The sequence below is a fragment of the Rhinoderma darwinii genome, chromosome 4, assembly GCF_050947455.1.
Source record: "Rhinoderma darwinii isolate aRhiDar2 chromosome 4, aRhiDar2.hap1, whole genome shotgun sequence".
NCBI lineage: Eukaryota > Metazoa > Chordata > Amphibia > Anura > Rhinodermatidae > Rhinoderma > Rhinoderma darwinii.
Window position 1 is genome coordinate 360,129,495 of NC_134690.1, and position 13,678 is coordinate 360,143,172.

The 13,678-nt window shown below is 43.7% G+C and overlaps 1 protein-coding gene across 3 annotated transcripts in view; it reads left to right on the forward strand.

Annotated features, from left to right (window-relative positions):
- The window catches only part of EML6 (EMAP like 6), a 199,109-nt gene that overhangs the window by 119,643 nt on the left and 65,788 nt on the right, over positions 1-13,678 (forward strand). For all 3 annotated transcript variants that reach the window (XM_075863018.1, XM_075863019.1, XM_075863020.1), the window contains exons 22-25: positions 1,218-1,370; positions 5,324-5,455; positions 11,081-11,169; positions 12,379-12,555. In XM_075863018.1, coding sequence (XP_075719133.1) covers positions 1,218-1,370; positions 5,324-5,455; positions 11,081-11,169; positions 12,379-12,555 — 551 coding nt within the window. The remainder of the gene's footprint in view (positions 1-1,217; positions 1,371-5,323; positions 5,456-11,080; positions 11,170-12,378; positions 12,556-13,678) is intronic.

Below are 13,678 nucleotides of genomic sequence, written 5' to 3' on the forward strand. Positions count from 1 at the left end.
CCTCCTGTATAGTGCCCCACATATAGCCCCCCTGTAGATAGTGCCTAACGTATAGCCCCCCTGTAGATAGTGCCCCACATATAGCCCCCCTGTAAATAGTGCCCCACATATAGCCTCCCCTGTAGATTGTGCCCCACATATAGCCCCCCTGTAGATAGTGACACCCTACATTTAGCCCCCCTGTAGATAGTGCCCCTCATATAGCCCCCCCTGTAGATAGTTCCCCACATACAGTCCCCCTGTAGACAGTGCCCCACATATAGCCCCCCTGTAGATAGTGCCCCACATATAGCCCCCTGTAGTTAGCGCTCTACATATAGCCCCCCTGTAGATAGCGCTCTACATATAGCCCCCCTGTAGATAGTGCCCCACATATAACACCCACTGTATATAGTGCCCGACATATAGCCCCCCTGTAGATAGTGTCCCACATATAGCCTCCCCTGTAGACTGCCCCACATATAGCCCCCCATAGATAATGTCACTCACACTTTTAAGTGAAAAAAAACAACTTTACATACTCACCTTGATCCCGTTCCCGCTCCGTCCTGTGTCAATGCAGGCTTGCTCTCTTCTGAGCAGGTCTGCTGGGGCTGAACGACGCTAGCGTCGTTGAAAGGTGCTGATTAGTGGGGCAAGTCATTCTGACCTGCCAATCAGCGTCATTGTTAGGCGCTGAATGGTCGGGCACGGAACGTGCCCGGCCATTCAGAGCTTATGCATGTCATTGTATCTGTGTATAGACGCAGGTACAATTAGTTCAGGAGGGGGTGGCGGTTGCTGGTTTCAGTTGTGCCGCCACCCCTCCGTCAGACAGGCGGTGCACGCCACCATCTCAGTGGGCCTGGGGCCACGGCCCCCCTCCGCTAGCAACACTACTGTTATCTCCGATGGCAACAAAAGATTGGGCAAGTTGAAATCCAACATGTCCCCTTCTTCTTCCCCCCACGTCTGTCCTCACATTCATTAGATCACCGACAATTCACGCTTAAGTCAGTGGGTCCGTTGACTGATTTAATGTGTATGACCATTTCGTTTAAATTAATAAGGGCGTTAGGTCTGAAAGAGCAACTTTGCCTACACTGGGTAGACATGGTTATGATAGAAGCAGCAAATAATGTCTGACTTTATGTAAAATACAATTTTATTGTGTCGTTTTTTTGCAATAGTCTGTTCATCACAAATCAAAGTACAGAAGTTACATGTTTGTGTTTCAGGTGGACGATGCTGTGCCTTCTCTCCAGATGGGAAAGCCTTAGCTGTAGGCCTGAATGATGGCAGCTTCATAGTGGTAAATGCTGATACACTTGAAGACATGGTGTCTTTTCACCATAGAAAGGAAATTATATCTGATATAAAATTTTCACCAGGTATGAATCATTTTAGCACTAGAGGTTTGTGTTGTATTTATTATTGAATATTTTGTTTTATTTACTGTACAATTTTTCTACTATATACTTTTCAATATAAAGATTGTCCCTCCACATACTGATTCACTATTGGCTCTGCTTTATGTTGTTTAGATAGGGTAATTTAGATCTTTTCCGATTTTTTGGGCTTTGTTGGGAGTAAAAAATGATTGGAATAAGGCCGGATTCACACGAGCATGTGCGTTTTGCGCGTCACTTGACTGTCCGTGTGTCATCACGATATGATGCGCGGCTGCATAATTTTCGCGCAGCCGCCATCATTATGACACTCTGTCTGGATGTTTGTAAACAGAAAAGCACGTGGTGCTTTTCTGTTTTCATTCATACCTTTCACTGCTGTTGTGCGAATCACGCACGTCCCACCGAAGTGCTTCCGTGTGGTGCGCGTGATTTTCACGCACCCATTGACTTCAATGGGTGGGTGATGCGCGAAATACGCACAAAGAACGGACATGTCGTGAGTTTTACGCAGCGGACTCACGCTGCGTAAAAATCACGGAACTGTCTGCACGGCCCCATAGACTAATATAGGTCCGTGCGACGCGCGTGAAAATCACGCGCGTTGCAAGGACATATATCACGTTATTCTGAATAAGCCCTAAGTCTACAGTCTTATATGCCAGTTGCATCAGCATCAGTGTTTTTTGTCTCTCAAGTGATTACAACTGATGCAAAAACAGATGCAAAAATGTTGCCATCAGGCTTTTTCACAATTTTTACTACAAAACCATCAGTTGTCGTTAGTTGTCATCGGTATTTACCATCCGTTTTTACATCAGTTTTTACCACAATGGTCCACCAAAAAGGTAGTCTAGGATCTGAAAATTTGCCAATTTTATCAGAGTGGTGCATAGCTTGTGATAGATCGGATACATGATAGATTACATACTTGTTGTGTACCATGTCAGGGCTCTCCTTCTCTGCTACGGCCTCAGCGCTACACTGAAGTCTGACACACACATTGTAATGTCACAGGTGTCATATTCAGTGCAGCGCCACGGCCGGCGCCAACAGAGACAGCCCAGAAGGCAGCTGCTGTCCACAGACCTCAGATCAGATCTTCGAAGCAGCCTTGTGAGCCTACAAAGACACCAAACACTAGCCCTAACTTCAGGGAGTAGCTAGTTTTTGGCACCTTTAGAGCTAACCATCCCACCCCGCATCTCCTACCCACCCCACACCACGCAGGGAAAGCTGTTGTTTCTATTCACACAACAGGGTTTGGGTCTCTGCCGTTAAAAATGTCCATCTAGGGTCCGTTTTTGATGGCCGTTTTGCATCTGTTTTGTATCCGTTCCTTGTTTTCCGTTTTTGATAAATTTTTAAAAACAGATGAATTTCACGTGCAGATAATGAAACAGTGCCCTCTGTAGATAATGCCGCAGTGCCCTCTATATATAGTGCCACACACCCCCTTTAGATAATGCCGCACTGCCCTCTTTATATAGTACCACACACCCCCTGTAGATAATGCCGCAGTGCCCTCTTTAGATAGTGCCACACCCCCCCTGTAGATAATGAAACAGTGCCCTCTGTATATAGTGCCACACCCCCTGTAGATAATGCCGCAGTGCCCTCTTTAAATAGTGCCAACCTTCTTTAGATAATGCCGCAGTATCCACTGTAGATAATGTCACACAGCCCCCCTGTAGATAGCGCCTCACATCCCCCACTGTAGATGGCGCCATACAGCGCCCCCTGTAGATAGCTCCACCCCCACTGTATATAGCGCTAGACCCCTTCCCCTGTATATAGTGCCACACCCCCCTGGTAGATAATGCCGCAGTGCCCTCTGTATATAATGCCACAGTACCCCCTGTACATAGCGCCACACAGCCCCCCGCAGATTGTGCCACACAGTGCCCCCCGTAGATAGCGCCACCCCCACTGTTTGTAGCGCTACCCGCCCTTCCCTCATAGATAGCGCCACTGAAGCTCCCTCTAGCAGAGGAATCCCCGACCAGAGCATTGCAGACGCCGTGGCCGGGGATTCCCTCCAGGAGGAGCCCCTGACGCCACTGTCCATATATGGACAGTGACGTACGGGCTTAATCCTTGAACGGAATCCCCGGCCACAGCATTGCCGACGCTGTGGCCGGGGATTCCCTCCTGGAGGAACCCCTAACGCCACTGTCCAATAAGGACAGTGACGTCAGTGGCTACTCCTTGAGCGGAATCTCCGTTGCCGACTCTGGCCAGAGATTCCGCTCCAGGAGGAGCCCCTGACATCAATGTCCATATATGGACAGTAACCTCAGGGCTTTCCTCTAGGAACGGAATCCCCGGCCAGATCATCGGCAACGGGGATTCAGCTCAATCAGTAGCCACTGACGTTACTGTCCATATATGGACAGTGACATCAAGGGCTTCCCCGAGCACAGTGCTTAAAGTAGCGCTCTGCCTGGGGAGTCCTCGGCGAGTGGAAGAGCTCCCTCTGCTCCTCCTCTCTGAACTAATTCTGAATCATGGAGCTGCTGGTGGCAGCACCCGGCGTTTATCCGGCCACAGTTAAAATAGATAAGATATGGCGCCGGACCTCCCTGGAAGCCGGACCCAAAAACGCTGCAGGTAACGTTTTTGGATCCGGCTCCTGCACAGGTCCAGCGCCATATGGAGCCAAAACTGATGTCCCCTGTGCCAGGACAGATCCCATAGAAAGCTATGGGATCCGTTCTAGCATCAGTTTCCCTCCGGCTGTTCTGCAACACACCGGAGGGAAACTGACAGGAGCAATGGACATATGAAAACAGCCCCTTAGATCCTACAATTCTCAATCCTTAGGGTGTTGGTGGTTGGGAAAAAGTTTTAAATATTTAGGAATCCAAATATCTGGGAACCCTTTAAAGTATGAGAAATTGAACTGAGTCCATCTAGTTCATAAAATGAGAGATAAAATTAGGGTATGTAAATGTCTTCCCATCCCATTCTCAGCTAGGGTAACATTTGTTAAAATGGTCCTTCTACATGAATTTCTTTATTTTCTGTTGAATTCACCACTTTGGATAAGTTAAACATTTTATAGGGTGGTGGGTAGAACCATTATTGATCTGGAAAGGAAAGTGCCCAGGATAAAACAGATGTTTTTGGAGTCGGGCTAGTTAAACATCACTAGGTATAAATCATATTAATTCGCTAATCTTCTTTACAAAATTTAGGATAAGGTAAAGGGGATCAAAGGTGAAAGGAATATGTAATCTAAAACCCTATTTTGGAATAATAGATATATTGAAGCAGCTTATGAATTTCAATACTGATTATTAGTAAGAGAGCCAGACTGGTCCAACACTTTTTTTGAAAAGGGGAAACTAAAAACCTCTCAATCTATGAAGGAGGAGTTCAATATTCAGTAAAATTCTTTTAACTTTTTCTATCACCGGATCAAACATCTTGTGATATCACTTTACAGGGTTTCCCTCATACACCACTTATCACCTAACCACATAAAATTAAGACCATTAATTCTAATAGTTTTGCTTGACAGGAAAATTACAAAATTATCAGATGAGGTTGCATTGTACAGTATTGTTATACTGATATAAAGAATACATGAACGACATCTGCCATATTGTTATTTAGGAACAGCACAATTAGCTAAATTGGAATTTTCATTAAATGTGGTTCTACTCCCAAGTGAAAATCATTATTTTCAGCATAATTTTCTATTAGGTAGTAAATGTGGCGAACATTTAACTGTCCGGCAATGGCTGAGTTATAGTTTTTCAGTTGCTGTGGTTTGATTTTCTGAGAGCAGTGCAGTTATGCTTCACTTAGATGAATGGTTTCTTTTTTATCATGGGTATTTTTTTATTGGGAACCAACCATCATTTCAGGAATATGATGTCTATGCAGTGAAGAGATATTGTATTATAATTTAATATTTTTATCTTTTGCAGATGCTGGAAAATATCTTGCTGTGGCCTCTCATGATAATTTTGTTGATATCTATAATGTACTTTCAAGCAAGAGAGTTGGTATATGCAAAGGAGCTTCCAGCTACATAACCCACATTGACTGGGACTCTAGAGGTAAAATGTCATTGCAATATTTGATACATTGTTAAAAAAAATGCACTGAAAGTGTTTAAATTAAATTTTTATTATTATTATCATTATTATTATTATTATTTTCTCTCATATCTTAGTAATCTAAAGGGCACTGTTTGCAATTAGTTTTAAAGAGTATTTAGTTTCAAGAGACTTTTCAGTATAAGCTGTCATGTGTGTGTACATGAGGAATAACGCTATTTCTGGCCATTACATGACTTGTATTCTGCATTTATAAGCAGTTCTCCACCTCTGTAGACTCTATTTCTAATTGTCATTTGTCCCTGCACTTAGCACCAGGGGAGGAATAGACTGGCTGCTATGATGTCTCCCATACACCGCACACAGAGAAAAGATTAGATTCCGCTCCCCGCCAGAGTCCCCACATCGGTATTCAGAAAGCTTCCCCTCTCTGACTCCTGATGCTCTGACCGCAGGCAGCATAGCTAAACTACGTAAGCACATGAGCTTGGTATGTGCAGGTGCCGCATACCCCTCTTGTCTGACCAGCAGCCTTCTTCGCGCCAGCAGCCAGAGTCCTCACATATGAATTTAGAGAGGGAAAGCTCTCTGCATCCCGATGTGGGGACACCGGCTTCTAGCGTGACAAAGACTGCCGGTGATATAGGAGGGAAGCCGCGGCACCTCCACATACCTAGCTTCTATTTCGGGTAGTTCAGCTATGCTGTAGCTCAGTAGAAAGAGGAGGAGAGGAAGTGGGGGAACCAACAAAGGGGAAGTCACAGCAGCCTTCCACTCCGGGGAATGGGACAACTGACCATATATAGGCAGTGATGTCACTGGAGCCTCTAGACGCATACGTTTAACGGAGGCCTTTGATGGATGCGAAACAGTGGCATCGGTCACCCATAATAAGCTATTATGGCATCTGTTAAACATAGTTTTTTACTGGATGCCTCTGGATAGAATAACGTAGTTGACTACGCTATTATATCTAGCAAAAAACGGTATGCCGCTTGATAGAGGCCAAAAAATCACTCTTTTGGCCTCTGTCGGTATAATGAAACACTAAGGTCACGTTTAACATGTATGTCGGGAGCTTTCCCGACATACACATTAAACTTAGAGCTAAAATGCATTGTGAAAGGTGCCTCACTAGAAACTCAGTGAGCTGATAACTCCTCTTCATCTCTGCCTTAAGGCTCTATTACATGGGCCAATGACTGAGCAAACGAATGTTCATATAAACGCTTGTTCCCGATCATTGCCCTGTGTAAACGGGGCAACGATCAGCCGATGAATGAGAAAACGCTCGTTCATCAGCTGATCTGCTCTTTTTTGCAGCATTAAAAATCATCGTCGGCAGCACATGTACGGGGACGAGCGATCAAAGTAACGAGCGCTCATCCCTACACATAAGCAATCATTGCTACGTGTCAAAGGAGCAAATGATTGCCGATTAACGAGCTGTCTCAATAGCGGTCTCTAATAGGACCCTTACTGAAGAAAATTTTACCAGTTAATTCAGAGTGAATGATCAGTGCAGGAGTCGGGGAAAGGGGGGGCTGATAAGTAAAGAGGCATTTTTTTGGAATAAGATATATTACAAAGTTTCTTAGCACAGCTTGTACTATTGATTTATGGGCAAAAAATTTAAGTGACGGTTACTCTTTAAGTATGTGGTATTGTCATGGTTTTAAAGGAGTTGTCCAGTTTTAGCAAGTGGCGGCATATTGCTAGGATATGCTGTCATTTGCTGATCAGTGATTATAAGAACAAATAAATGTGGCTAAATTACAGGACCTGTACCTGTACTAGTACCTATTATAACAATAAGACAGGAAAAGGAGATCATCAATATTTTTTGATATGAGTAAAGGCCAATGATCTGGCAAACAAACTCGTAGGAACGCTTGTGGCTAATCATTGCCCTGTGTAAACAGGGCAGCGATAAACGGGTAAAAACACTTGTTCATCGGCCGATCACCTCTTTTATGTAGCGAAGAAAGTGGTCGCTTGTTGGCAGCACATTTCCATGTGTAAACAGTGGATGTGCTGCTGACAAGATGCAAAATGTATGAGGACAAACTATTGTAGTAACGATCGTTCATCCCCATACTTGAGATCATGTGTTCCATGTAAATGGAGAAACGAGTACCGATCAACAAGCTAAGGCTTTGTTCACATCTGCGTCAGGGCTCCGTTCTGGCGTTCCGTCTGAGCTTTCCGTCAGAACGGAAACCATTTGCACCGGATCCGTCACCATTGAAATCAATGGTGATGCAAACGGAAACATATAGTTTCCATTTGTTTCAGTCAGGGTTCCGTTCTGACGGAAAGCTCCGACGGAACGCCATGACGGAGCCCTGACGCACATGTGAACGAAGCCTAAACTTGATGATCAGTGCTTGTTACTAACGTCCAGGAAACCTGGCTGTGTAAAAGATTCACACGAATGTGTCCGTTTTGCGCGCGTAAAACACACAGCGTTTTTCTTGGATTGCAGTTCCGTGTGGCATCTGTGTATGGTGCACGTCTGCGTTTTTTACGCCCGTATGTCATGCGTTTTTTACGTCAGCAAAAAAAACTGATGGAGGTGTTTTTTTCCCCTCTTCATTTCTTTAGCAATTGGAGCGTGAAAAACATGGACAGCACATAGATGTCGTCTGTGTGCTGTCACTTTTTTTCACGCACCCATTGATTCCAATGGGCTGCGTGGTGCGCACAAACGCACCAAGATAGGACATGCAGTGAGTTTCACGCAACAGACACACACTGAGTGAAAACCAACGCATGTCCGAATAGCCCTATTGAATTGCATAGGTCCGTGTGGTCCGGACAGCACACGGACGTGAAATACGCTTGTCTGAATAAGTACTAAGATATTACAATTATTATAGCAGATACATTTATATTTTTCTGTGTCATATAACTAATAAAAAGCTGAACATTTACTTATCGTGGAAACGAGATATGCAGCAAAGCACATAACTGATGTTTGCAACAATCTGAATTATTTCCTGCCGGATTGTGCATTCCTGTCATTGCAGGTATCTTGTAATGTATACCCGTCTATAAGCCATCATTCTGATATTGAAAAATATCAGAATACTGGTCAGATGGGGCAAAAATGTAGATGTGTATAACCATAACCATGTCCCGCATCACCAATAAAGTGGGTTTTATACTGGAAGATTATGGGGCAGACGAGCGTTCATAAAACGCTCGTTGAAAATAATTGCCCTGTGTAAGTAGGGGAACGATCAGCAGATGAAAGAGCAAACGCTCGATCATCTGCTGGTCGTATCGTTTTAAAAAAGTTAAATATTATCGTTGTCGTTGTAAACAGGGAGACGTGCTGCCGACATGATCTTAATGTGTGGGGACGAGTGATTGGAATAACGACCGCTCGTCCCCATCCATAACTCTGTGTGACAGGAGCAAACGAGCGTCGATCAACGATGTCTCGTTGATCAGTGCTCGCTGCACCGGCCGCTTTATCGGCCACTTCAAAAGGGCCTTTCCTCTCCCCACTCCAAATCACCGCACTAACCCCTATCCACACAACATTTCTGTCTTACCACAAACCCTTGTCTATTTTCTGATCTTCCTAATATTTCTTTATTCAAAAGCAAACAAGTTGACAAGTATAAACAGCTTAAATCAAATACAAAAAGTAAACAGTAAAATTAGACTAGTTGTAGGAAACATCTATTAAATCAGCAGGAAAAAAAAACACAAACGAAAATTCCAAAAGATCAAGAGTACAAACCTAGTCAATCAAAGGCAAAGACAACGATACTGATAAGGAACTTAGATTGTGAGCCCCAATGGGGACAGTAAATTTGGACCTTTGTACAGCATTGCGGAATATGTTGGCGCTATATAAGTAACAGAAATAAAAAAATAACGATGTGGACCTCAGCAGCGACAGATATACCACCTACCAAGCAGAGTACATAAAAGAGGTACAATAGTCCAGTCCCCAGGGCACCGCTCAATTAAGTATACCCAGGGGCAGATATGCAGATTGACCAACCACACATGGTTTTCCTAATATTTAAATTTTTTAATTATAATTAACCCCATGACCAAGATGGATTTCATCTACAGGGCTGTACCAAATGAAACAGACCCCATCATACAACACATGGTGGATCCCTAACTTTTAGCTGGTGCAATGAGCGCCGATCAAGGAGACAGCTTGTTGATCGGCACTCGTTTGCTCCTGTCACACGGAGCTATGGATGGGGACGAGCGGTCATTACTCCGATCGCCTGTCCCCATAAATTATTATCATGTCGGCAGCGCTTCTCCGTTTACACAGGGAGATGCGCTGCTGACAACGATAATATTTCATTTTTCTAAAACGATACGACCAGCAGATGAGTGTTTGCTCGTTCATCAGCTGATCGCAGCCCTGGCAACGAGCATTCTATGAACGCTGGTCTGCCCGATAATTGCCCAGTGTAAGAGCATGGCCACACGTAGCGGAATAGCGGAAATCCGCAGCGGACCCGTTTCTCCATTGCCTTCCACAGCTTTGTGGTTGGGTTCGTTTGCACGTTGCGGACAATTCCGCTGCAGAGCATAGGCCGCGGTGCGGAATTTGGTGTCCGCAGCATACAATGGTTGTTGCGGAGGTGTGGCGGACTGTTTGCGGACTCATTGCGGAATTTCTCCATTGACTTCCATGGAGATTCTAAGTTCCGCAATGAAGTCCGCAGATGTAATGTAGATGTTATGTGTGCTGCGGAGCGTATTGGTTTTTTAACTTGACATTTCTTCATTCTGGCTGGACCTATGTATTTCTAGGTCTACAGCCAGACTGAGGCAGTCAATGGGGCTCCCGTAATTACGGGTGACTACGTGTGTGCACCCATAATTACGGGTGACTACGTGTGTGCACCCGTAATTACGGGAGCGTTGCTAGGCGACCTCAGTAAATAGTCACTGTCCAGGGTGCTGAAAGAGTTAAGCGATCGGCAGTAACTGTTTCAGCACCCTGGACAGTGACTACCGATCACAATATACATCAACCTGTAAAAAAAATAGAAGTTCATACTTACCGAGAACTCCCTGCTTCTTCCTCCAGTCCGGTTTCCCAGGATGACGTATCAGTCTAAGTGACGGCTGCAGCCAATCACAGGCTGCAGCGGTCACATGGACTGCCGCGTCATCCAGAGAGGTCGGGCTGGATGCCGAAAGAGGGACGCGTCACCAAGACAACGGCCGGTAAGTATGAAATTCGTTTACTTTCACTAGGGAAAGTGCTGTCCCTTCTCTCTATCCTGCACTGATAGAGAGAAGGGAAGTACTTTCACCTCAATACGCAGCGGCTAGTCCGCATCAATTTATTGCCCATTTTGGGCAGATCCGCAACAGAATCTGCAACGCAGATTCTGTGCGGCATTGATGCGGACAGTTGCGGAAGAATTCCGCCACATGTGGCCATTCCCTAAAACCCTGTTTAGGCTCAGGATTTTCGATAATTAGAATTTTCATTAAAGCTGTTATACTGTATTAGGGTTTCAAAGGTCAACCTCAATCAGAGTCTAATATTCCCCAAGATTTAGAAACCAAATCTAGATAATTTATAATTTTATATTTTTAATGACAATTATTTTTTTCTCTTTTAAAAAAAAGGTAAACTGCTGCAAGTTAATACAGGTGCCAAAGAACAATTATTTTTCGAAGCTCCAAGGGGAAAAAGATATGTCATTAAATCCTCAGAGGTAATAGCTGAACCCATTTTATTGAATATTTTAGTATAGATATTAGAAATGCAATGATATTTCTTCAAAGTTGTGGTGCAAGATTTGTCTATAAGGCTTCTTTCACACATCCACTTTTTTTCTGCGTTATAAAAACATGTAAAAAAATTAACTCCAAGAGGCTAATCTATCAACCCTTCTACGCCAGACGTAGAAAAGTCACCCAAGGGCCGAAAAATTGCAATTTGCAGTGCATATTGCGACTTTTATTCTTTTTGTGCCACCCTCGCCACTTTTGTGAAAAGAGGGCGTTGCTTCGGGAAAAGAGGATAGGCATTGATGGCGCATGGCCGCGGTTGTTGGGCCGGAAGAGGCTTTCGCCTCTTAATAAATGCATTGCAGTTTACTACAACTTTTATTTACTATTAAGGCTGGATTCATACGAGCATGTTCGGTCTGTAAAGGACGGAACGTATTTTGGCCGCAAGTCCCACTGCAGGGACAGTAGTTCCACGGAGAGGCAGGGACTCCTAGCGTCGTACATAACTATGATGCTAGGAGCCCGGCTCGCTGCAGTATGTTCGGTCCAGGACTTGCGGCCGAAATACGTTCCGTCCTTTATGGACCGAACATGATCGTGTAAATTCCAGCCTAAGACTGGTGTATGAAACATCGGTCTTAATAAATTGCCCTTTAAGTGTTTCAAGTGTCTTTAAATGCGTTTTTAGAGGCATTTTTTTTTACTTAGTGTCATTTTGTACATGCGTGTTTTTGAAGTTCCTTAGAGAAGCCTTTAGAGAAAAATGCTAGAAAAAAAACGCGATACCTAGAGACTGCTGCTTTTTTGTAAAAAAAAAAAAATCCACATAAACTGCAAAAAATCAATTGTATGTCGGCACTGGCCACAGTGTTTATTACCCTGAAAAAAAACCACTAAGGCCCTGCTCACACAAAGGAGGCAGAGGCGTATTTTCCCTATCTTCCTGCGTTTATGTCTCTGACCTTCCATTGACATCAATGGGAGGCAGAGAAAGCATTTTTCGCAGCGTTCAATGGCCGCGGGCGAAAAACGCGGCAAACGGAGCACAGGCAGATCAAAATCTGCCTCAAAATTCCATTTAAAAACTCTGTGTGAACAGGGCCTAAATGAAAGCTGTGAAAAACATCTGTGTGAAACCGGGCCATTTTTTAGTCTATTGTTTTCGTTACCTAAACAATGAATTGTTGCAGATGGAACGGATAGAATGGCACTCCTGGACCTGCGTCCTTGGCACAACATGTGAAGGAATCTGGCCTGCGCATAGTGATGTGACTGACGTAAATGCTGCCTCTCTTACCAAAGACAGAAAATCTTTAGCTACAGGAGATGATTTTGGCTTTGTGAAACTCTTTTCCTATCCAGTAAAGGTAAATATACATAAATATACATAAATAATAAAATCAATGGTCAGATAAGTTGGTCCTGGTCCTGGTATCATTATTAAAAGGGTTGTACGAGATCAGAAAAATGTCTGTTTTTTTTTCTTCTGAAACAGCACCACTCTTGCAGAGGGGCTGTGTCTGGTATTGCTTCTTAGGCCTTGTCCACACGGTGTTTATTTGACGCGATTTTGACACGTTTTACGCGTCAAAAACACATAAAAACCGCATGCTTTAAGCTTCCCATTGACATCAATGGAAAAACGTATTGCAGTGCATGCGATGGGTTTGTTTTATGCGCACGTGTTTAAAAAACGCGTCTTGTAAAAAAAGAAGCATCAGGTCAATTCTTGTATTGTAAAAAACACGCCTTTAACGAGCCTAATTACCTTAGTCAATGGGAGTCCCAATTACGCGCCCAAAAACGTGTCCAAAAACGTGTTAAAACGCATCAAAACACCTGTACTTTAAACCGCTATTTGCAAAAAATGTTAACGTTTTTGATGCGTTTACACGTCGTTTTTTTTGTGTGAAAAGGGCCTTATTGTCTTTTAAGTGAATAATGCTGAGCTGCAATACCAAGGTTAGCCAAAGGACAAGTGTGGCGCTGTTGTTTTTTTTGCTCCTCTCATACAATCACTTTAAAAGATCTTGGGGATCCAGCTGGCCAGGATGTGTTATATGAACATATTTACACATTCAGTATGTATTTATCTAATGTATGCATACCTTTTTCATGGATGCATGAATGTAGAACTTTCCTCGTTTAACATTTATCACTTAAAATGAGCACAACAACTCGTTTCAGTAAAATCTTTTATCTTTCACATTACAAGGTCATAACAAAACACAGGAAAAAAGTGTCCTTAAAACAATCGACGAGTGGGGTAACTCCTATAGTTATGATATGCAAGGCACCACCTGTAGGAGAGAAAAAAAATCAAAAGAAAAGGGGGGTAGGGTAAGGCTACATTCACACAACAGTGAAAATCTCATGGCCGTTTTCAGAACAATATAGTTCTATAGGTGTATTCACATTACCGTTTTTTTAACGGCCCATATATATTGGGGGCGTCAAAAAATAGGACATGTCCTATTTTTGGCCGTTTTC